General features: G+C 36.0%; 3 protein-coding genes and 1 non-coding gene across 21 annotated transcripts; 2 read left to right on the top strand and 2 right to left on the bottom strand.

The window, feature by feature from the left end:
• Positions 1-1494: 1494 nt before the first annotated feature.
• On the bottom strand, positions 1495-1566 carry TRNAA-CGC (transfer RNA alanine (anticodon CGC)). Its single transcript has one exon. It is a non-coding gene; the product is annotated as a tRNA-Ala (tRNA).
• A 250-nt stretch (positions 1567-1816) lies between these two features.
• LOC124215339 (uncharacterized) lies at positions 1817-13965 on the top strand. Of its 14 annotated transcripts, XR_006882329.2 has the most exons (7): positions 1839-2083; positions 4887-5718; positions 8165-8275; positions 8609-8674; positions 11869-12130; positions 12911-12962; positions 13779-13960. XR_006882329.2 is itself a non-coding variant. In XM_069134711.1 (6 exons), the coding sequence occupies exons 2-5, from the start codon at positions 5236-5238 to the stop codon at positions 12938-12940; spliced, it is 690 nt and encodes a 229-aa protein (XP_068990812.1). In that variant the 5' UTR covers positions 1828-2083; positions 4887-5235; the 3' UTR covers positions 12941-12962; positions 13779-13965. The 14 variants fall into 14 exon arrangements, 12 of the variants coding, with proteins under 12 accessions (XP_046474584.1, XP_068990810.1, XP_046474583.1 ...); XR_006882330.2 differs by lacking the exons at positions 11869-12130; positions 12911-12962; positions 13779-13960 and adding exons at positions 9554-9874; positions 9953-10079 and having other exon boundaries at positions 1817-2083; XM_069134711.1 differs by lacking the exon at positions 11869-12130 and having other exon boundaries at positions 1828-2083; positions 13779-13965.
• Positions 13966-14318: 353 nt separating this feature from the next.
• Positions 14319-19999, bottom strand: LOC124214786 (ninjurin-B-like). Of its 5 annotated transcripts, none has more exons than XM_046617419.2 (6): positions 19632-19999; positions 19333-19467; positions 19048-19233; positions 16968-17445; positions 16022-16512; positions 14319-15220 (listed from the first exon to the last, which is right to left on the bottom strand). In XM_046617419.2, exons 5-6 carry the CDS (start codon positions 16397-16399, stop codon positions 15011-15013), a joined length of 588 nt encoding a protein of 195 aa, XP_046473375.1. In that variant the 5' UTR covers positions 16400-16512; positions 16968-17445; positions 19048-19233; positions 19333-19467; positions 19632-19999; the 3' UTR covers positions 14319-15010. The 5 variants fall into 5 exon arrangements, with proteins under 5 accessions (XP_046473375.1, XP_046473376.1, XP_046473377.1 ...); XM_046617420.2 differs by having other exon boundaries at positions 16022-16509; XM_046617421.2 differs by lacking the exon at positions 16968-17445.
• A 1041-nt stretch (positions 20000-21040) lies between these two features.
• Positions 21041-22731, top strand: snf (U1 small nuclear ribonucleoprotein A snf). Its single transcript, XM_046617231.2, has 3 exons — positions 21041-21153; positions 21532-21773; positions 21922-22731. The coding sequence occupies exons 2-3, from the start codon at positions 21537-21539 to the stop codon at positions 22378-22380; spliced, it is 696 nt and encodes a 231-aa protein (XP_046473187.1). The 5' UTR covers positions 21041-21153; positions 21532-21536; the 3' UTR covers positions 22381-22731.
• Positions 22732-22941: the final 210 nt, after the last annotated feature.

Raw genomic sequence — 22941 nt, 5'->3', positions numbered from 1 at the left:
AACTTAAAACGTTAAGAATATCAACTAATTTTGTATGTAGTATTATGTGTACGTATATATAAATCGTAAGCTTAAATAGTATTAACAGTAACGATTGCATAGCTGCAAAATTAGCGCAAAAATCCCCAGTGTCATTTACGTTTATAATTATTATTTGGAATGTAATGTAGAGAGATTCCGACGAGACAAAAAATTTAAAATGATTTTTGCACAATGGAGAATAATGTATAACTTATCCCTATGTAGTGTAACAGTGTGAGAGAATTGGGAAATGGAAAACAAATGCGACGGATGAATCTCAAGTTTGACTTTCTTTTTATTTTCTTCTTCTTTTTTATCATGCCATGCAAAGTTAGCTTGTCCCGAGTCACGGTTGATCGCTATAAACTTCCTTTTTCAAGAAGTCATAACTATCACCGGCTCTTATTGTCAACGTCGTCTACGATTGTTATAAATAACTACGGAAGAGAAGATCGCTATCGCAATGAAACTATTATGCTATTTCACTGTTGTATATATATATATATATATATATAGAGTTACACGAAGAGAGAAAATTCCATGCAAATCAACGGACATTTAAGTATAACATCATGCTTGCAGTCTGTAATAAACGACAGCTTATATAGCCAGATATATATATATATATAGTCTGTTGATGAATATAAAAGCGAGATAAATCGATGCTGCAGTAAGATTGTGATATTTTGCAATTCTACGATAAAATTAGTTGTAGTAGTAGAAGTAAAAAGAAAAAAAACCAACAAATAGACGGTATAAACGATTTATAATACATAACGAAAGCGTCGCGGTGCAGGTGAAATCTTTGCGCCTAGCTGTTACACCTTATTTCTGTTAACACGATAAGTACGATTAAATCAAACCAGCGTGAAGAAATCCTGCAAATAATACGTTACGGAATTAATTAATCATAGATACATAATCAGTTACTCCGCCTGTTTATAACATCCACGTCTTTGTAAAAATTGCTGACGAAAATTTATGCTTGTTTCAATATTCCCGCGCAACTGATTATTCAAATTTTCAGCGCGCTTTTTGCAATACATCATTAAGTATTATGTATAATCGTACGTAATCGCAACATTTTATTCAGCGTGTTTTATTCGCATTAAAAAATTTCGCGCGAATAGATTCACGGCCATGTTCTAAAAATTTTTTGTCCAATCGAAAATATTAATTAGTTTTCAAAATTTCAAACTAAATACCGGACAATTTTTCGAGTTGCGAGTCTGCGATCGGAGAATGCTGTATGACAAAGATTTAAAATGAAATATCTATAAGATCACTAGAAATGAGTCTACAAGATTCACTTTTACTTATCTATTAATATATCATGTAAAAATATTCCGCTGTTTTGTTGATAGATAGTAAAAATCTATGTAAATATTTCAAGATAACGAAAAGCAGCAAAATCACAGAACAAGTACAAATGGAAAAAGAAGGACAAAAAAAAAGGAAAAAATTTACGGGCTTTGGAGGAGCTGGGATTTGAACCCAGGACTTTCAGCATGCGAAGCAGACACTCTACCACTGAGTTACACCCCCGATGTTACAGAGAACGACTAAAACAGATAAAAACGCAGACTATAAGTGGACCGTCGAAACAATTGACGTCAGAATCGCGGTACGAGACGAAAAAAGTAAAAAGACAACAAATACGGTGGAGGACGACCATGGAGAAACAGCATTGAGAAATTTTTAACGCACATGATGCAGTTTGGAGCGAGGCTACTGAACAAAGGCTATATCACAGATTTTTTTTTCCTCATATTTGTCTTCTGCGTCGCATCGCGCGGGTATAATAATAACAACTCTCGCAGATTTCGGACAGTGCGAATCAAGATCGCGATCACGAAATGTCGATGCGCGTAGAATGCGTTACGAAAATCGGGAATAACGCGTTAATTATGTATCCAGGTGTACTCAACCAAACTGAAATTTGTCAAATTTACCAAATTAAATGTTACTTGATTTAACAATAATAAAATGAACAAAAAAGTACTTAATCGGAAGATTAACTTCTCTTATATCAATCGACAAAAGCACGTATATTATAACAATTGTGAGTATTTAATCACCATCTTTGTCATACACGATAGTCGTATAATAACGTTGCATAAAAAAAAAAAAGTCTGGACGGTTGAAAAAAATTAATAAATCTTAAACGTGATCGCGATTATTCGCTTGTCGCGTATTATAGAAAGCCTGGAGTGTCTACACACACACACACACACATATATATATATATATATATACATGTATATGTATATGTGTAAGGTACACGATGGAAAAGAAACGGTGAAAAGAACCTGCACTTTTGTTCGGTTTGAATTGTGTGCCGCAATTACTGGCGATATCGGGTATTGCTAAATAGCAATCAGTCGTTCCGAGACGCTTGAAGAAGCAACAAATCAACGGTCATTCAGCCGCGCTCCGCCCGCCATCTGATCGTTATAACTCCGGTTGTTTAGTGTTAATTAATTGTTGTGTATACACCGCTCGCATTAAGTATTCACCTGCACGTTCAAAAAACACCGGCGGGCGACGGTTCGCCGCGATATCGCGAAACTTGCACGCTGTGCAATTCAGCGAGTTTTATTCTGTATAGTTGATAATAATTAATATAAATTAATATGAAATTAATTTCAACGATATTCTTAATCGTCCAGCACGATCGTTGATATATAAATATTAATCAATCGTGATAAAATCAAACTCGATACTCGACGTATCCTTATAGTTACGATATTATATTCCTGCACGATCTTGTAACGCGTCTGTTTACCACTAACTCATAATCGGTATCTGGTGGGACTTTTTGTTTTTTTTTTCTTTTTTGTTTTATGTTTTTTTCGCAAATTTTGCTGTGGAATCGGACAGCGGTGAAACAACTGTGAATTAAGACGGAAAATAAAACGCGAAAAAACAATATAAATTTAACAATATTGCGGTAATTTTAATTCAAATAAACTTTATCTCTGTATAAATTTCCGTATTGTTTAGTTTTGTAACTTTGTTTTTCAACCGCACGTCTTTAAGCAGAGTTCTTGCACAGGGGAGAAAGAGTTTCTGAGAAAAATGGTTTATAAATGAATAAAATTGAAGATGGTGTAAAAGCTTCGAAAATCGAATGGTTAAAAAAAAAAATTACAAAAGTACGTGTATATTATGATGGTCCTTATTGGGGGGTTGGAAAAAATTTTATGCGTTCGCTCCTCAAATTGACTTCAATTATGTATTTAAAAAAAATCTGTGAAAAAGATCAGCTCTCTATATCAATGCAAAGGAGTGACCCCGAGGACTAATTTTCCCCCATTTGAATAACATGTTTTCTTATGACGCTCCCACTTTCGATTTTTTAATATCACCTTCCGGACGCTGAAAAAATCTGGGACTTATAATATCCTATATTTAAGCCCCTGAAATTAAAATTTATTCGTTGATGATCTGGAAATTTCTTTTTTCAAGTATTCATGTTTCATTTCTCTATCCTTGTCGTTCATTTCCTAGGTATTATACAAAATCCGTCTATATATTGTGGACTTATTTACATGTATTATATATATTTATGTACCCCCGACGATCGAACATTATTTCTATTTTTCATGTACACTAAGAGAACCATAAATTATTCAAATGCTATCCAAAACGTACTTCAAGTATGAAAAAATCGTGATGTGCCTCGAAAATGATTTTTAATATCAAACGTAATTGTTTGAAGCGTAATAGTGAAAAGTCCAAGAAACTTTGGGTTCTTTTCAGAAGCTTACATAAGGTATTATACAAGTCCCAGATTTTTTCATTGCCAAGAACGTGAAAATCAAAAATCGAAACTGGGAGCGTCATAAAAACGCATGTTATTTAAATGTTATAAAAAAGATAGACAACTGATCTTTTGTACAGATTTTTTTTAAATACTTGGAGCCAATCTGGCGGGTGAACACATCAAAATTTTTCCCAATCGCAAATAAGGCCCACACTATGTGTTCGTGTCTAGAATATTATCTCTGAGAGATGAATAAATTCTTAGCCTTACGCATTCTACGGTAATCGAAAGTAAACTTCGAAAGTAAATTTACAACATATTTACAAGATATTTATCGTACAATGTCATATGAAATTTACAAACTAGGTACATGAAATGCAAATTCATGAACTCGTATGGCTGAATTGATAATTGAACAATAACTTGAATACACTGATGTAGAATTTAATATACACAACATTGAATATCTAAAAATCGTTCAAGAATTTTTCGAACAAGCAAAGTAAAAATACATTTTTTGCCCTGGCGATAACAATATGTGTATATTAACTCATTTGGTGGTAGCGGTGCGTTGAAAACATAATACGATTCGGAATTTCAATTGGAACCGAACGAAAAATACGATCTACGTCAAATTGAACATTATTATACAAGTCATTTTTATTCACAAAATTTTTATTTAAACAATACGATGCGAGAATAGAAACGAGAACATCGTTATTGTATACAAATCGCTATATGCAAATATCGAATTTTCAAATGAATATTAAATTAAATAAGAGGAATAATAATTTTACAACCACGATTTGAAAAGGTATCCGCTTTATATTTCATTGGATTTTTCTGTCATTTGTCGAATCTTTCTGAACCGAAAGAAAATATTCTTCTGAATGGTTTATTATCCCGTACATGTATACAATAATTTAAATACTTGAGTATATGTAACAATATTACGAACCGATGCTTTTATCATAAAAATTCCACGCTTTTTATACTCAATATCGTATTTGAAATTTTGTGAAGGGTATACGCAAAAAGAAAAAGAAAATTCCCAGACTTTTGTATTAATGTTAACAAAGATATTTTTTTTTTTTTACAGTGTATAATTTTATTTCGTATTGATTCAAGGTGCCTTTAAAGTCTGACAGTTTGCAATAGAAAGTATTCTGTAACTTGTAGAATCAATTTGTTATATCAGTCTGAAACGATCAGCTGTTCACGAAGCGCGGCGCCATATTGGCTAATACAAATCTCGGGAATATTGTTGCGGGGGAAAAAGAATTGTCATCATCGATGATATATGGCACGAATAAATAAGTTAAGCGTGCAGTAACGAATGAATATCGGTGTAACATCGCGGTGGAAGAAGTGTAACAAAGATCATCGAATCATAGACGATAAATAAATAGCAATTAAAAATAAATAAAATAATTTATAAATCTTCAAAAATGTCGGGGTATGCGGAAGTGGTGATAGAGAGTAACTTGAAACCGTCGCAGTTCGGAAAATCCGGGGGAAATAATGAAGATTTCGAAGAAACTTACGAGAGTCCGCTTGAAAAGTCTAAACCCATGCCACCGCGGATGATGCCGATGGCGGAAGCGGTCGAGGAACTGCCGCGAAACGAACCGGAAATCATGGAGTTTTCAAACGCGAGAAAAACGATCGAAGAATCGAACAACAGGGTCAAGACGTTGAACAAGCGCAGCACGGCCGGCTTTACGAACGAGGGATTCGATCAGGGATCCGAGGCGAATTTCATACCGGATCCTCCGACGAGAAAGAGCGAGAATCTCGAGAGCCAGGATCTGCAGATCAGGCCCAAATCTCTCGCCAGCGTCGATCCGGAAAAGGGGAAAAACGATCCTCCACCGCCTTCTCCGCCCGAACAGGACAAACCGGACATTGGATTTCGGAGCGTGATTAATGCTGTAAGAAATTGGCGGGAAAAGTTTAAAAAAGGGAGAAGACGGTGTAGAAAATAATGTCATTTGCGTCAATGTTTATATTATAGCGAAGACGATCAATGAAACAACATCCCTGCAACAATGTGGTAGAAATGAGTTTAACCCTTTCGTGGATACAATTTTCTGAAGTCGCTGATTATGAATTTCTACACTCGAAATTCAAAAATTCAAAATGGCGGATCCAATATGGCACACGTAAATTCAAAAAGTTAATCTTGATAAAATTCATAGTTTTCGGGATCACTGCTTACGGATCTGAAGTCGAAATTTCAAAATTGGAAATGGTGGATCCAATATAATTGAAATGACGAACAATTTTAAAAATATTCTATAAAATTTTTTGGTGTATATTAAGTTTGTGTAAAAATTGGCATTCGGATTTTGATGGTATATTAGCAAAAAATCCTTTTTGCCGTGGAAAAGCACGATTTTCGATCATTTGTTTACATGTGCTGTTTTTGGAAATTAAATTTGAATAACCCTGGCTAGGATATCAACAATTTGAGAAAATGTTTAACAACTATGAACCTCAAAGATGATTAAACGCCAGTGTTTTTCATCCGAATTTAATGCTTGCCCAGAATTTACTCAGGATCATTTCTAACGCATGATAGAGATATTGTTTCATTTGTGTTCACCGTTATCGGTGGATATTTTTAAACTATTTTTTCTTTCAAAATTATTTATCTTTTCTCCTAACTTTCACTTTAAGAAATTCCGAACGGGTTACCCTGATAAGAGAACCGCTTGATGCCTTTTCATCATTCATCGTAATCAACGGTGCTCTCTATAGATCGTAGAATTGTCTAATCTCGGCTTCGGGTTTCACAACTCTAAAGGGGAAACTTCAGTCCCCAATCGTCTATCTATGCAGGCAACACGGCTTTGTTTGAATGTTTTTCTGTTTTCTTTTCGAGCGAAAATCGCACTTTCCAAATACCGATTTCAGGAGAGCTCTAGTTGTAACAAGAAGGGACCGAATAAAAACGGCGTAAAAAGTTACGGGAGACAATGAAATCTGACGTAAATCGGTTGGAATTAATAGAATTCAATCGGATCAGTCGGTACAATGGTTCGTCCCAGTCGATAATCGCGGTAACAATAATAGTAAAAATCGGCCGTTCTCAATCGCGGAGTTCACTTTTATCGCGAGTCGCGTTGAAACAGTACACCGACGATCCTACCGATCGCAATTTTTTTTCAATAACCGATCTACGAAAGATGGAATTCAATTTGAACTGAACTGAGACAAAATGTGCGAAAAGATGACAGAGTGTGCGATAAAAATGGAACGAGTATGTTCTATCTTGAAAAAATTCTGGAACTTTTTTTTTCTTTTTGTTTCACGTTTCAAGTCAAAATGTGTGAATGTTCTCGGACGGTTTAAAAATACGTGAAAAAAATTCACGGACCACGTGTTTATATAATTGTGACAAAATTGGTTAACGGACTAAATAACAACGAGGCTCCGAATTACCGCACGGGCGAATTGAGCTGAGCGAGCAATTTGGCAAATTAATTCCCACAAACGGCGTGCAACGTCATCCGGGATCGGGGATCTGCGCATAAATGCGACATAGACGTTTTTCAGCATGCCGTCACTGTAGCCGAGACGCTACACTTTCAGGGTATAGGTATGAAAAATTCTCTTACTCATTCGAGTATGGCTACCGCAGAGTACGTTGTACCCGTTCACCTTGCCTCGCCGCGTTTAACTTGCACACGCGTACAAATCGCGCCCGCATTAAGGATTTGGAAGTTGTGAGATCTGCTGCTTTTCAACCGCGAGTCGAGCGCGCTGCAGTTTGCGCAAGGCCGCATATTAGATTCGAAATTTGAAAACATATAACGGTCGTTATAATTCGAGTGCGGGTTCAAAATCACCAAAATATGTCGGTGCTTCAGATAGCGGAGTCATTCGTAAGTGCGATGATCGATCGGAATTCGATGAATCCGTTCTACACGATAAAAAAAAAAAAAAAAAAGAAACAAAAAGTAAAAATGTTTTCTTTCGGTGTTTGAAATTGTATGTACGTTCGATGTCGCAATTTGTTATACCGGGTTATTTCCGTTACGCGCCACATTGGGACCCCTAATTGTAGGCAATTCGGGGTACAAATCCACTCTGAGCAGCTCCGAGTTTTACTCTAGCTAAACAAAAGAAAAGCGGAATTGCTCAGAGTAGATTTGTACTCCGATTTGTCTATAATTAGGGGCCCCTATGGGGCGCATCACGGAAGTAATCCGGTATATCACGTGACTCCAACGATGATAAATCGAGTAATTAATTAGACCAGCAATCATTGCAGTGACTATAATTCCCTGATTAATCTATGCGGTGAGAACAATGCGACGAAATCAAACAGAGAGAAAAACAGCTCTTTATGATCGTGTGAATTTTGGATTACAGATCAAATCGTTGGACGTCAATCGATATGCCACGAAGAAGACGATCGCTCAAGGGATGCTGGACATCGCTCTTCTTACCGCTAATGCGTCACAGCTGAAATACATCCTGCAGGTTTGCGTTGTGTTTTTAGTTAAATGTTGATTTCATTCTGATATTTTTTATTTCCAAAAATAATGATTCTTAAATCTGCTATATCCGATCTTCGATGAGCAAAGTTCCAAAAGCACTTTCAAACGCTCCGGGGCGTCTTTGCAAATGCTCGCGTAACTTCGAGAATATTTGTCGGATCGATACGAAATTTTCCGTGTATATACTTGAATATATGTATCACGAAAATGAAATTTGAAAAACAATCGATTTTCGAAATATCCTGATTGTAGGTATAAACCCTATTAAAAAAAAAAAAAAAAAACATTCCTCAACGTGTTATCATTTTGTTCACAGGTTGGAAAGCAGCACGAGTTCTATATCCTGATGCTGTCGTTGATCTGTACGTCAATCGGTCTCCAGGTAAACTTTTGCAATAAAATTTAACGTAATTCATTGTTATTTATAGACACGGGAAATAAGCGTCGATCTCTGAGGTGGAAATTTTCGAACAAAGAATCACGTCATTTCAGGCCTTGTTTCGTGATTCACATTTTCTTTTCTTTGTCTTACAAATGTACTACTTTTAAACATCGGAAATACCAAATCGGAACAATTCTCGCAATCTTTTTACCGTCAGTTTTAGACTGGAAAATTTCCACCATGGCGATGAATAATACTTTCAATTACGTACCAAGCTTACGTGTGTGTATGAATGTGTCTGTTTGTTTCGCATGTTTATATGACAAAAAATTATCCCAGTACCACGACACAGCTTGCAGCAATTGTTGTGCAAATTTACACGCAAATTATTACATATTTATAGAAATCAGCTATATATAGATTATTACATATTTGTTGTTAAACGCACGATGACGGAAAAAAAAACGCTATGCCGCAATAACATACCAATTCATTATTATAATCGCGTAGCAATTATTAAATAACACTTCTTACTGTATAAAAACGTCGAGCATAAGTTTTAATTTAATTTTGTTACTTTCGACAATATCAGACAAATTTATTTTCGTTTCCTCATTTATACGCTTACATCTTCAACAACAAGACTACGTATAAACAATTTGACATATTTCTCTCTTTTCCTTCGCAATGCCGACTACTGCACTTTCACCGTGCACTATAGTTTCGATCACGGTAATTATTGTCATTATTGTTATTATTATTATTATTATTGCTCGCAACTTGGTCCAATTGACGACGTTGCGACTTAGTTGATGAATGCTCGTACGTGACGTTAAAAAAAAAAAGAAAAAGAAAGAAACAGTAAAACAAACACCGCAGATCCTTTCCGGGCTTCTTTCACTCTCCTTAAATTTGCTGAGGGACTGCAGGATGGATGACAACGCATTCGCTCGATCGGTCGACTTGATCGGCAAGGCTAGAGTCACCCTCAGCTTCGTCGTATTCCTGGACAATTTGTTCATCGCGACGTTCGATCCGACCGGATTGAACGGTCTCCTGATGTCCGATGTCGCCGCCGAAATGCTGTCGGGTAGCAATTGATGTCGACGTTGCGTTTTGAGAGAAAGAGTTTATATGCGTACGGGAATGTGAAAGATATGGCGCGTGCCACGTTGCAATTGGATCAATTTGCCAAATTAGGTAACGATATTGATCAGAGAAAAACGCTCAATGACCAAAAACGGAATGTACAAATGTCTGGTTTCGATTTTTCGAAAGGCCTTCGTGGGCGTTCTTTACGTCATTATCGGCGGGCTGAACATCAACAAGAGTCGGGATCACAGGGCAGCCTTGATACTTAACGACTTGATACTACTGGGGGTGTTTTTGATCAGTCTTATCAACATCATCATATCCGGTTTTGGAATGGAGCAAAGCAACGCGCATATCGCGTATCAATATTCGGCGGCGTATAATCGAAAACGGAATGAATTATACCCTGAAAAGGCAACTGATTCACCGAATTGAACTTAATGCTTCGTGTCGTGACTTACAAGGAATTAACGTATCCCAGGTAGATATCTCCGATTTAATTTCTTTTGCAATATGTTACAGCAGAGTGAAAACTAAGCGACACGTGTTTTTTTTTTTTTTTTTTAATCTGCTATTAAACACTTGAAAGGGATGAAACCACCCTCCAAATTAAGGCATGTTAAGAAGCGATTTGGCAATTTTTTTTTTTTTTTATAATTGAAAAAATGACATTTTTCATTTCTCGTTACGAGGAAACTTTTCCAATCGTTCAGTCTTTAGTCTACTATAACATATTACAAAAGAAATGAAATCGCAGAGATTGATCTGGGATACCTTCCTTGTTAGTCTAGGAAGGGGACAATAATTATTCATGGCATTAATTGAACCATTCAAAGTTCAAAATTCCTACACGCCTAACGCGAGCAAACGGTTGTTGATATAAGCCGGTTGATCCAATTGCAGATATGTTTACGAGTCTGCGAGATAGATATTAGATGAAAAAAACAATTTCGATCAGTGGAATTTTTGCAAAATTAAGTATTTTTAACATCGTCTGATCGGACCAATTCACCAATTCTCAAAATAAATTAATATCTACGTAATTTCTGGCAAAACAAACGAGTGCAAAGGCAATATGGCGTCGTACTCGACTATCAGCTGATCGATTCAAGTCAATTATGCGAGTATTAATTCTACAGAAAGCATCGTGAAAAATTTTATACCTTGATTCAATTACGCTAAGCTAAAACACGTACCTATCAAAAAGCTATTTTAAAAATAATGTAATATGAGCCAGCCCAAGTAGCAGGTTATTCGTTAACTTTCTGCCGCCAAGCGACGTTCTGGATTTGGATAGAAAATTTCAACTACTGATAATAATTGGTGAAGATCGCTTATTTAATCATGTGCATGCACAGTGAAAAGCCAAAGTATAGACTAAGCCGTTAATAAGGAAGTATAGGGTATTTAGTATATTTAAGAATGCGAAAACGTCTATCGTATATAAGTATACCAGTAACGAAATTCTTTTTCCTCACACAACACACACACACACACACCTGTACAAAGACACCTGCTGGTTCCGCAATACAGCGACAGATATAACATCGACTCGTAGAAGCAGTCAATACCGTCATGGTCACTGTACATGAGTTAATTAATACGGTAACGCATACCTAATATATACTCGATGATTGTAAAATTATACACCAAGGTGGTTATAGACGGGGTATATATATATATATATAAATGCTTGGAATTATGCTGATATTCGTATTTCAAGCGTAAAAACAAAGCGTTCACACAACATTGACGTTTCCATATTTACAACGGATTGAAATATCGGTAAGATTAATTGCGGTTTGGTTGACATAAATATTATGTTTGTTTGTTTGTGCGAATGTTGTTTTTCCCGTGATACAATATTATCGTATCATTTTTTTCATAATTCAATTATCCATCCTCGTTCGAATTTAATTTTTTTGATTTTATCGTTTTTCTCTTTTGCCCCCCCCCCCCCGTCCTCTTTTCAAATCCAATTCGCCTCGTCCTTGTCCCACATTTTTTTCTACCACCGCCCCACCAACCTGGCCGGAAATACGCGATGGTAAACCGGAAATCCACGCCACCGCAACGCCCGATATAAAAACCCACGTACGTAGGTGATACAAGGCGTGATATGCATCCTTCTGGGATCCAGTTTGAACATAAACAAGCAGCAAGACCAGAGGAAGGCAAACATTTGGAACAACATTTGCTTGGTCCTGATGTTGTTAACCGTCGCTGTCAACGCTGTCATATCGGCATTTGATATGCGAGACAGTTCTGCTCTGACCGATGTCAACACCACCAAAGGTTCTTCGACCAGCCGACTGGGATCCGGTCTTCGATAAACCGGCCGCTTCGAATTTTGCCGGGTTATCGGTGATTTTTATTTCTATTTTTATTTTTATTTTTATTTCATGGAACTAGATCGTTTTAACCGAATTTTATCTCGCATCGTTGTTATTCTTTCGAAATTATGTGTTTAATGTAGGTATATTGTATGTATATATATGCTGGATTTTGGAAATTTGATTGGTAAATCGGTATTAAAAAATCTGATTCGACAAGAGTAGAGAAAATTCAGATTCCGTTTAAACGTGATCCGTAATTTTCCCATTGGCAAAAAAATTACAACTCGTGGTAAACGATTTTCTTATAAATACAGCAGTGTATGATACATTCAAGACGAATTAACTTTCAACGGTATATTTTATTGCATATACGAATTGACGTGATTATTTTCATGATGGTACGTACAACAATGTACTGATAATTAATAATTGATGGATGAAATTCAAATATTCAAGTGATATGTATCACGGTGATTAATCAATATTGTCAAATAATGCGTGAAATACTTGTAACTGAAATTTGATAATGTGATAATAATGTAATGCATATATCATACCTGAATTATAATTACCCGTCCGATGTTCCGTGGACGTGATATATACGTAATACACGATAAAATATGACACGTGATACCAATACGCATACTGTAACAATAGTTATTCTTACGCAAACGATATTAAACATGTTCACAGAGCCTGTATGTATATATTTATTCAACTCAGTACATATTGTATTAAATTCACTACGGATCCGGTAATAAAACGAGATGAAATATATTGTTAATACTTGTACGGTCCTTTGTTATAGGTATTGTTCCACGCAAATTATAAGTTATAACAGACAACAGAAAAATGAACAGGTAAATCTAATCTTTATTACAAACCGTTGTAATCATAACTCCAATTATCATAATATTCTACCGAATGCATGTACGACAACATCAAACGATTAAATTGCATTTTCTTCAAAATTTGTTGAAACGTTCCTTGAATTAACTTCTCATGCTTTCCTCATTTTTTCGCGCGTCTGTCTCTAATCTGTCTGCAATTTTGTACACGGGACAACTGATCATTCTTTTCCACCTGCAGCAAAAATTTCATGAAAATATTATAAAATTGCGGTAACGATTGACATCGATAAATGATCAATTCCAAGTCTTCTTTTATCCAATTTCATACGACAACCAAGTGAAATCTATATTATGTATTTCGGAGAGCAAAAGAAAGAAGTTCGTGATTCGGTATAGCATTTATACGATCTAAAATTTGTGAATTTTGTACATGTTTTGAAAATATTTGCTTATGCAACGAGATGTCATATCCTTAAATTATAACTTGCAGTGATGCGTGACGAACGAGTCAAATTACGTATGTCTGATTTTTCGTATGTATAATATACATTTGCATCATTCTCGAAATCTAAAGCAAACAAGAGATACGCATATTCATTGTGTTTATCTTCTCCGGACCGCGAATTCTCTACATATCCATCCGTCTTCGAAACGCACCACTGCAAACACATTTTTACCTGTTACAATATTGACATTCTGCTCAGTAACGAATACGATTGATTTTATTCGAATTCAATTGAGATACGGGATCGAAAGTGTTTCAACAAGCCTAACCTTTTTTTCCTCCCTTTTTACCACCACTAACTTCGAACTTTACTTCCGCAGATTTTCCTCCCGGAATTCCTCCCCCACTTCCGCCGGTTGCACCACCTGAGGCCTCAACTTTTTTCTGTTTAGGTATAAATTTGTGTGAAAAATGTAGATTTAATAGAAACGAGAATTCGGTGCATCACTCGAATTTGAATGAAGATTTTGAGCGCGATTATATAATAAATCGATTGATATGCTGTGAAAATGACAACTCACATCACCTCCCTTTCCACCGCCACCTGAAAGAAAATTTTTATTTTCTCAAACTGGCATAAAAGATTCTTGCTAATCTGTGAAAACTTTATCGCAAATTAAGATCAGCACCGAAGCGAAGAGAAGGAAACGTCGGAAAAACAAATCGACACTGTCAATACAACTTGTGGCAAACGCATGTTTGCAGAATAACTATAGCAAATATTTACGAAACACAATAATCGTTGTGAATACTGAAATTATTTTACCTTTTCCCTTTGCCATGATTTAATGTCGCTCTTAATTTGGTTCAGAACTCAGATCTGCGAAACGGGGAATTGAAAGTAAAAAAATAAAAATGACAAATTTTCACTCAATTCAATTCAGACAGCTTATAGAAATGTCGCAAACAGGTTAATGGCGAATATTCGTGGCAACGCAACGTCGTCTTCGATTCGACTCGATTTGTGCAGCTGATGATTTTCTTCTTTTTGATAGAAAAAAGGCAAGTTGAATAATAAACTTACTTATCTTCAATATCAGCGTAATGGGATGTATCATCGCTTTTCACATCCGTTAAGAGTAGAAATCACATAGCCAGACCACAGAGCCTGCGGTAAATTATTTTCAGCGCAAATCCATAAAAACATGTTTTCCTTAAGGATCGCTGTTATAGATAATATCAGACCACATTTCACGCGATACCAACTTTTTGAACTTCCGCTGTCCGCCTTACATTCGTGCGTATAATAATCTGAGGTAGTGTTTGTTTCTTAAATATATTTTTGCGGTTGTCCAAGCTTTCATCTTATTACGACATCGTTATTGTATTATCATATTATTATATATTCTCTTTCTACCGAAGTAACATTGTAAATTTAATCTAAACGGTAAATTTGAAACAAAGTTTCTCATTTCAAGTTGTATAATTGTTACGAAAATCGTTACTATTATTAATTCATAATATGCGGAGGCAGTGAAAATTTAATCAGTCATCGTTAAAATTCTCGTACATACGTATACAAATATCGTAAATAAATAATAACAGTGAATAATTAAGAGTTATTTCTGGTAGCGTCTATTGCGGTACTGGGTATATTTCCGGGCGAATTACCACCGGTGCTGAATACTGCGATAAATATATTTATCACCGTTATCAGGAACACTGCGGTCATTATATATTTATTTACTCTCGCCGCGGCAGCCTTGTCCTTAAACTTTGAGTCGAAACGGCCTTTGAAAATGAGCGTGACGCCTACAGTGATCTGGAAAAGAAAAGTGATTCGATGTATTTAATGAAGGGGGAAAAACGTCGAGTGACAGTAAAAATCGAAGACGAGGATAATTCCATCGACGACGAAAAAATTCGACAGTCATGCCCGGGTAAATCAGAAGATCTACAAGAGTGTTGCAATTGTGAATAATTATCATATTTCACAGAAGAGAAAGCGAATGACGCAGAAGCTACTCGCACCCTTTGTCTTTTTTTCCTCGTCGATTGAAATCCCCACGAAAATTCTGCGTAAGCTACATGCGTATTATGCGTATTCCGCTACACGCGGTGTCTTCACTGTCTTATTATTCGAAATAAAATGCACACGCGTTGTAGATGTTTATTAACAATATTCATAATCTTGGTAAACCACCCGCGTTATCGGAGAACGTTAACAGTTCCAATTAGTATAAGTACTACAACACTAGACGGCTTAATTAGCCGTAATACCTCGTGAAACGTCAAATGAATCTGCGGGATGTGGTTTGGATGTATTTATTTAAATAAAAACTAACCGACTAACGAATGATAATTAATATTTGATAAGTAACGTGAACCAGCGGAGGGTGAGTCGGTAGCAAAAATCTTTTCGAGTCAACGTATATCCATTTTGGCGAATGACTTTGAATACTTCGAAAGAATTCAAAACACTTGAAAAATGACCAATAAAGTTAAAAAATTATACATATCAGAAAACTTCACACTGTTTCATAAGTTCTTGATACACCTTGCATGAGCAGAATTTGCGTAAAATAATGTAGAAATTTTTTCACCTCGAATTTACTGAATTTACCTGCAGTACAAGACTGACGCATATCAGAACCATCACGAAGAGGTACGTCTTGACATGACTTTGGTACTCGATTAGACTCTTGAGTTGATTCGCGTTGGATGTGAGAAGCGCAATGTCCATCATACCCTGAGCCACGGTCTTCCTCGCGGCATAATTCGTCGGTTTTACCGATCGACTTCGCCGCGAATCGTTATCGTCATGACCGGTGAATTGCACTCCGTTCAACACCGAAGTTCTGGTCATTTTGTTAACTTCATCCAAATTTACCGGGTCCTTAGGCTTCGTTGTTCCACCAATACCCTCCAGTCCAAGCCGTACCTCACGGGGTTTTTCGTTATGATTAATGTTCGGATTCCTCGCACCATTCTCGGTACTCATGATCAGATTCCGAACCTTCGTTAGATCCTGGTATAAAAACTTCCGATTTTCCAATCGCACTGCAGTCCTCGAGATTTAGCTTCCGACTTGCCGTTTGGTTTCCGTAGACGCTACTGAAACACAACAGGAAGCTTGCAGCGCTTTATACAAGCGCCTTTAGCGACGCGATAAGTTTTTCTTATTACGAACCCGATATACCATAAGTTAGATGATGATTCAACGAGGTGGTTGGGGGGGGGGGGGGGGAGGAAAGAGCTTCTACTTACGATGTTGTAGAGCAATATTCATAAGTGTCTTCATATATTTCGGCTAACTTGTTTGCTGTCCGAAAGGAATATGCGAGTTCGATTCTATATGCGAATTATGTGACAATGATTCTCATCGTCTCACGCCGGCTGCATCGCCGGTCACTGTCACATAAATCGCATAGAATCGAACTCGCATTTCGTTTCGGACCGTGAAGAAGTTAGACGAAAAACAAAAGCATCAATGAATATTACTGTACATCGACCGAAGATACCCGAAGACGGTCAACCTCAATTATTCTTGTAGATTTGAAGATATTCACCTTGTGGAAGGCTTGCGGGTCTCAGGGACGTGAATATTTGGTCGAAATTCTTCCCCCTACATATCCCACAGCCAAAGTAGCAACGAGAAAGAAGTTTGCGCACGTTTTCACAGAATCTAAGCAGCATATCCTCCTAACCGCTACTTCCGGAAAAGTCGTTGCAACGATAATTGCGACAGTTTCTTTCTTCTGACGTCAAAATAATCTCGGGAAACCATACGATATAATTAACTTCTGCACAATAATAATCGTTCAGACAATGCAGAATGCGAACGTATCCTCACAATTTTACTGAAAATTTTACGTAATTGCCTTTTACTGAAATGATATTCATAAATCACTGCCTGATCCGGATCTTCTATCGGATCATTGACGTATTACGGTTTACGTGAAGAAATTTCAATTTCATTCCTTTGGGAATTTCCAACGAGTATTTGTCGAAGAAGTCAATTCGATATCCACACGCACACGGCACTTACTGTAAAAATTGATGAAACAATTGCTACAGTATTGCAAAATTGAAGCAGCATTTTAGTTTGAGCTTACGTTCGAATGAACGTGTATTCACATGACGTCACACATGTATGTATGTATACATAGGTATGTAGCTTCTAAGTCAACTCAACATCGATGAAACATTGTTACGGTATTTACATATCGAGCATTCTGAATCAGCTCACAGGGTTATCGTCTTTACCCCGTCGGATTTTGATGTGTAATGGATTTGAAGGATTTTTTACCCAGAATATGATCTAATGCTGCTTGAAATTTTTATTCCATTTTTCAAGGGTTACACGAGCTCAGCTATCAAAAAATTGAGGGAAGACACGAAGAGTTGCTTCAAGAGAATTTTTTCAGGGCTGAGTTTGTCACAGGGGGATTCTGGACGGTCACCGCAAAAATAATTCGGATTTGGGTTTTTTATAAAGTTTTTTTTTTTACTTCAAAAACAGCCGCAACCCGTTTAAATATAATCCATAATTTTCTCATTGGTAGAAATCATAATTCCTTGCACCGATCTTGTTAGAAATTACAATATTGGCGCGTAAATAATCAAGTAAGGATAATTAATCAATGTAATCAAATACCGGGTGAAATACGTGTAACTGAAATTCAATAATGTGATAATAGTATAATTCATATCTACATTGTGATTGCCCGTGAAATTGTCATCGTAAAATCCAATGATTCATGGATATATTTTTACACTACGAAATATGGTATTTAATAATTATTATTTTTACGCAAGCGATGTCAAATATGTTCACAGAGTCTATAATATATATATATATATATATATATATTTATACAACTCGGTATATATTGTATTAAATCATTTACAGATCCGGTATTAAAACCAGGTGAATTATACAGTTAATACTTGTACTGTCATTTATTATAGGCATTGTTCCTCACAAGTTCTAAGTTCTAAGAGACAGCAACACAATAAGCAGGTGAATCTAGTCTTTACTACGAACCGTTGTAACCATAACTCCAATCATCACAATATCCTACAAATCCATATACAACAACATCAAACGATTAAATTGCATTTTCTTCAAAATTTGTGAAAACTTTCCTTCAATCAACTTCTCATTCTATCTAATTTTCTTATTATTGTCAATATATTTTCTATTCCCTCATTTTTTCGCGCGTCTGTCTCTAATCTGTCTGCAATTTTTGTATTCAAGACATGTGATAATTTTTTTTCCACCAGCAGCAAAAATTAAACCAACATATTATAAAAATGTTGTATTGATTGATATCGATAGAGGGTCAGTTTCAAGTTTTCTTTTATCCAATTTGATAGGAAAACGAAGTGAAAATATTTATATTCTATTCGTGGCAATGCAACGTCGTCTTCGATTTGACTCGATTTATGCAGCTGATGATTTTCTTCTTTTCGATGGAAAAAAGGCAAGCTGAATAATAAACTAACTCATTTTCAATATCAGCGTAATGTGATGTATCATTGCTTTTCACATCCGTTAAGAGTAGAAATCGCATAGCCAAACCACAGAGCCTGCGGTGAATTATTTTCAGCGCAAACCCATAAAAACATATTTATCTTTATGCTTACTATATAATATCCGAATCAAATACATCTGAAATTTTTTCAGATTTTCCTCCCGGAATTCCTTCCCCATTTTCGCCGGTCACACCGCCCGCACCTGCGGCGTCAACTTTTTCCTGTTTGGATCTATCTCTGATCTGTCTCCAATTCTACAATCAGGACTTGTGATTATTTATTTCCACCTTCCTAGGCCTAGATTTAGAAGGAATCGGAAATACTATAGTACGAACTATGAAACGCGTGTAAATATGTACCACACTCGAACGCACGGTTATCTTCAACGTTCAATACCTTAATGAATAAGAATTCTCGACCTCGTATATAATCTATTATAGAATCTCGGTGATCGGTCAATTAAGTAAACGTATTTTTAGTTAACGTTTCGACCCGGATATGGGCCCTCCTCAGAACGATTTATTTATTTAACTGTCAAGAACAACAAAAAAATTTTTTTTATATACATAATAATACTAGAAGTACAATCAGACATTAAATATTGTAGATGTAATACTCTTAGGGCTATTATATATTATTGGTTAGTAAGAACAATTTGATTAATTGAAAAAAGAATGGCTTAAAGTGTTATTTACCTTTTTTTTATAAGTAAGTGGACTAGGATGTAGTCGAATTCACAATTTACAATTAGTGGAGACAATGTTCTTTGAGTGACGGTAGTCAATGTCAATCTTCTAGTTATTTTACATGTAGGAGTTAATAGTTGGAAGTCATTAATTAAAAAGATTAAAGAACTATGTTTCTTCACAGTCAATATGTCATTGTGTTAAAAGGTTTTTAAAGAAGGTCTTTTTAGCAGTAAAATTAATTTGCAAAGTGTCCAAGAAGTGGAGGTAAGCTCTTTATGACTATGTTCCACATGTCTAACAAAAATTATTGTTGGTTGAACCGATTGGGTCAACAGGTGAATAACGACTGATGGGAGAAACAAATATGATCCAGAGTAAAGGTGAACCTAATATAAACAATTATACAGAAAAACAAAAAATATTTTGTGAAAAAATTATGTAGAAAAACTGTGTTATGGGGACAAAATTTTTTTGTATCTAGTTAAGGTTAAACAATATTTGTTGTGTGGGCGGAGATTACAAGACAAGATGTTGGACATTTAAGTAATATTTACAAACCTCTAATCTCCGCCCACACAACAAATATTGTTTAACCTTAACTGGATACAAAAAATTGAAAAAATTGAATTTCGACTACATCCTAGTCCACTTACTTATAAAAAAAAGGTAAATAACACTTTAAGCCATTCTTTTTTCAATTAATCAAATTGTTCTTACTAACCAATAATATATAATAGCCCTAAAAGTATTACATCTACAATATTTAATGTCTGATTGTACTTCTAGTATTATTATTTAAAAAAAAAAAATTTTTTGTTGTTCTTGACAGTTAAATAAATAAATCGTTCTGAGGAGGGCCCATATCCGGGTCGAAACGTTAACTAAAAATACGTTTACTTAATTGACCGATCACCAAGATTCTATAATAGTTCAATACCTTGCCTTATTATTAAAAATTATTTTTTTTACGTTTACCACTGATTTGCATCGACAAAAATGTGAAAAACAACTTGGAAATAACAAAAATTGCGTATGTTTTTTCTGTAATTGATGAAAGCGAATTGAATTTTCGTCACATCGTCAGTCGCCAAAACCTTCCTAGTCCTCCTAAGCTTAATTTTCCGAATTTTTCAGTTCTTCTTTCGCCAAAATGTTTGGCAGAGATTGTAGTAACAAAAATTAAAAAACACGAAATCTTTCCTTTCCTAGTCTCTTTAAGTACATATATATTTATAACGTATCTTGTGAAATTATATGGAACTTTCAAATCGCGATAAATTATTTAAATATTTAGCAAATCCATAACGACCGTTGTGTCCGTAGTTCGAAATTTCAAATTCAAATGCCGACACGTCCGGACCCGCGGCGCCATCTGTCGCTATATTTAGGAATTATAATCTAAGCCAGCCGCGCAGGCAGCAAACTGCAAGGAGCTTGATTGCAGCAAACATAACCTCTCAAAATATCGACGCTTAACAAGCGTGTGCAGTTGAGGTGTTAGGTTGTATCATAAAGTAGTGAAAATTAGGTAAGTTCAACGCTTTTTATCTTTCAAATGCGTTCAAAATAATGCGATATCTCTGTCTTCGAATTTTTATCACCAGTAATACCATGTTAATCGCGATAATCAGCAGATTCCGAAATCGCCGGATGCAAAAAAGATACGAAAGCATTTCTGCGTTCACGTATTCGTGGCATTTTTAATGTAATGAATAGGATCATCAATGATTTTGCATTCGGGTTTTTTTCCACATTGAACATTATATAAATTACGGTTCTGCTTTTCCCTTTTTTTTGACATCGGCTCAGAGGTTAGTCGAGTGATTTCATCTTGCTGACCAAAACAAACACAAGTCATCGCTGTGCCTCGCGATAAGACTTGTTCTAACTCCGATTCTGATTACAGGCAAAATGGATATAAGGCCAAACAACACGATCTATATAAACAATTTGAATGAGAAGATAAACAAAGATGAGCTGCAAAAGTCGCTCTATGCAATTTTCTCGCAGTTTGGTCAAATTCTTGATATCGTTGCATTGAAAACGCTGAAAATGCGTGGCCAGGCATTCGTCATATTCAAAGAGATCGCCAGCGCTACTAACGCCCTTCGATCCATGCAAGGTTTCCCGTTTTACGATAAACCAATGGTGAGAACAACTAGTCAGATCTGATTTGAATCCTCAAACGTCAGTTTTATGTTAGAAATATCATCATTGCTCAACTTAGCACTCAATTTTTATCAGCAAACTAATATTCTATCTAATTTCCTCTCTCCTGTTTTCTTTTTCTTAATAGAGAATACAGTATGCGAAAACGGACAGTGATCTAATAGCTAAGAGAAAGGGCACGTTTGCTGAACGACCAAAGAAACCTAAGCGGGTTGTACCTGCTGCAGAGGAGGAAGCGAAACGTGCGAAAAAGCGTGCCAAGGAGCAGGCTAAACACTCTCAGCAAGTCGGCTATCATTCCGGAGTTCCTCAGCACACAGGAATGGCGAACACTGCAGTGCCCGAGCAACCGCCAAACCAGATTCTGTTCCTGACCAATCTGCCTGACGAAACCAGCGAAATGATGTTGTCCATGTTGTTCAATCAATTCCCAGGCTTCAAGGAGGTCAGATTAGTACCAAACAGACACGACATTGCCTTTGTTGAGTTTGAAAACGAGGTGCAATCTGGCGCGGCAAAGGATGCACTTCAAGGGTTCAAAATAACGCCGTCGCATGCAATGAAAATATCATTTGCTAAGAAATAGATGATAAATAATCGAGGAATAACTTTCGGTGAAATATCGACGAATTTTTGTATTTTTAGAGTGGTACGCATTAGATGTCTTGTTATTTGGCTTTTTTTTTCATTTTTCTTCTCTGTCAATTTTCACCGGAGATGTGAAATAGTTGCATTCTTAAGAATTACGCTATTCATACTGTCAATACGATAATTTCCCGAAGATAATCTATATTTATATACACCGTACTTGTACAAGTCATATAATTCCATTGATATAAATAAAGCTTGCACTATCCCCCCTGTAAATATACATTATACGTCTGGAATAGCGCGCATTGCACTTTGGCCTATTTTTGACTAAGCGGGGATAAAAAAATTTCCTTCATTTTTTACACCAATTTTGTTGATAATTTATACCGTATACTCCGATCCAGTATTATCTTAATTTAAAAAAGAAGTGCATAGAAATAATTCAATACAGTTATCCAATATCGGTAGTAAAAAACGAAATTGTCATCTTTGCCGCCTGTTCATAGGCAACCTGACCTACCATTATGAAATTGCTGCCTATGCAAAGGCGTATTTC

The sequence above is a fragment of the Neodiprion pinetum genome, chromosome 3 (assembly GCF_021155775.2).
Source record: "Neodiprion pinetum isolate iyNeoPine1 chromosome 3, iyNeoPine1.2, whole genome shotgun sequence".
NCBI lineage: Eukaryota > Metazoa > Arthropoda > Insecta > Hymenoptera > Diprionidae > Neodiprion > Neodiprion pinetum.
Note: the sequence above shows the minus strand (reverse complement) of the source record. Positions and strands in the feature narration are given on the sequence as shown.

Excerpts from the sequence above, each read along its gene's own strand:
- LOC124215339 (XM_046618628.2), top strand. The coding sequence starts at position 5,236 with ATGTCGGGGTATGCGGAAGTGGTGATAGAGAGTAACTTGAAACCGTCG. Across the intron at positions 8,276-8,608 it reads AGCTGAAATACATCCTGCAG|GTTGGAAAGCAGCACGAGTT; the intron begins GTTTGCGTTGTG and ends TTTTGTTCACAG. Across the intron at positions 8,675-9,952 it reads GTACGTCAATCGGTCTCCAG|GCCTTCGTGGGCGTTCTTTA; the intron begins GTAAACTTTTGC and ends ATTTTTCGAAAG.
- snf (XM_046617231.2), top strand. The coding sequence starts at position 21,537 with ATGGATATAAGGCCAAACAACACGATCTATATAAACAATTTGAATGAG. Across the intron at positions 21,774-21,921 it reads CGTTTTACGATAAACCAATG|AGAATACAGTATGCGAAAAC; the intron begins GTGAGAACAACT and ends TTTTCTTAATAG.
- LOC124214786 (XM_046617419.2), bottom strand. The coding sequence starts at position 16,399 with ATGAGTACCGAGAATGGTGCGAGGAATCCGAACATTAATCATAACGAA. Across the intron at positions 15,221-16,021 it reads GCGTCAGTCTTGTACTGCAG|ATCACTGTAGGCGTCACGCT; the intron begins GTAAATTCAGTA and ends TTTCTTTTCCAG.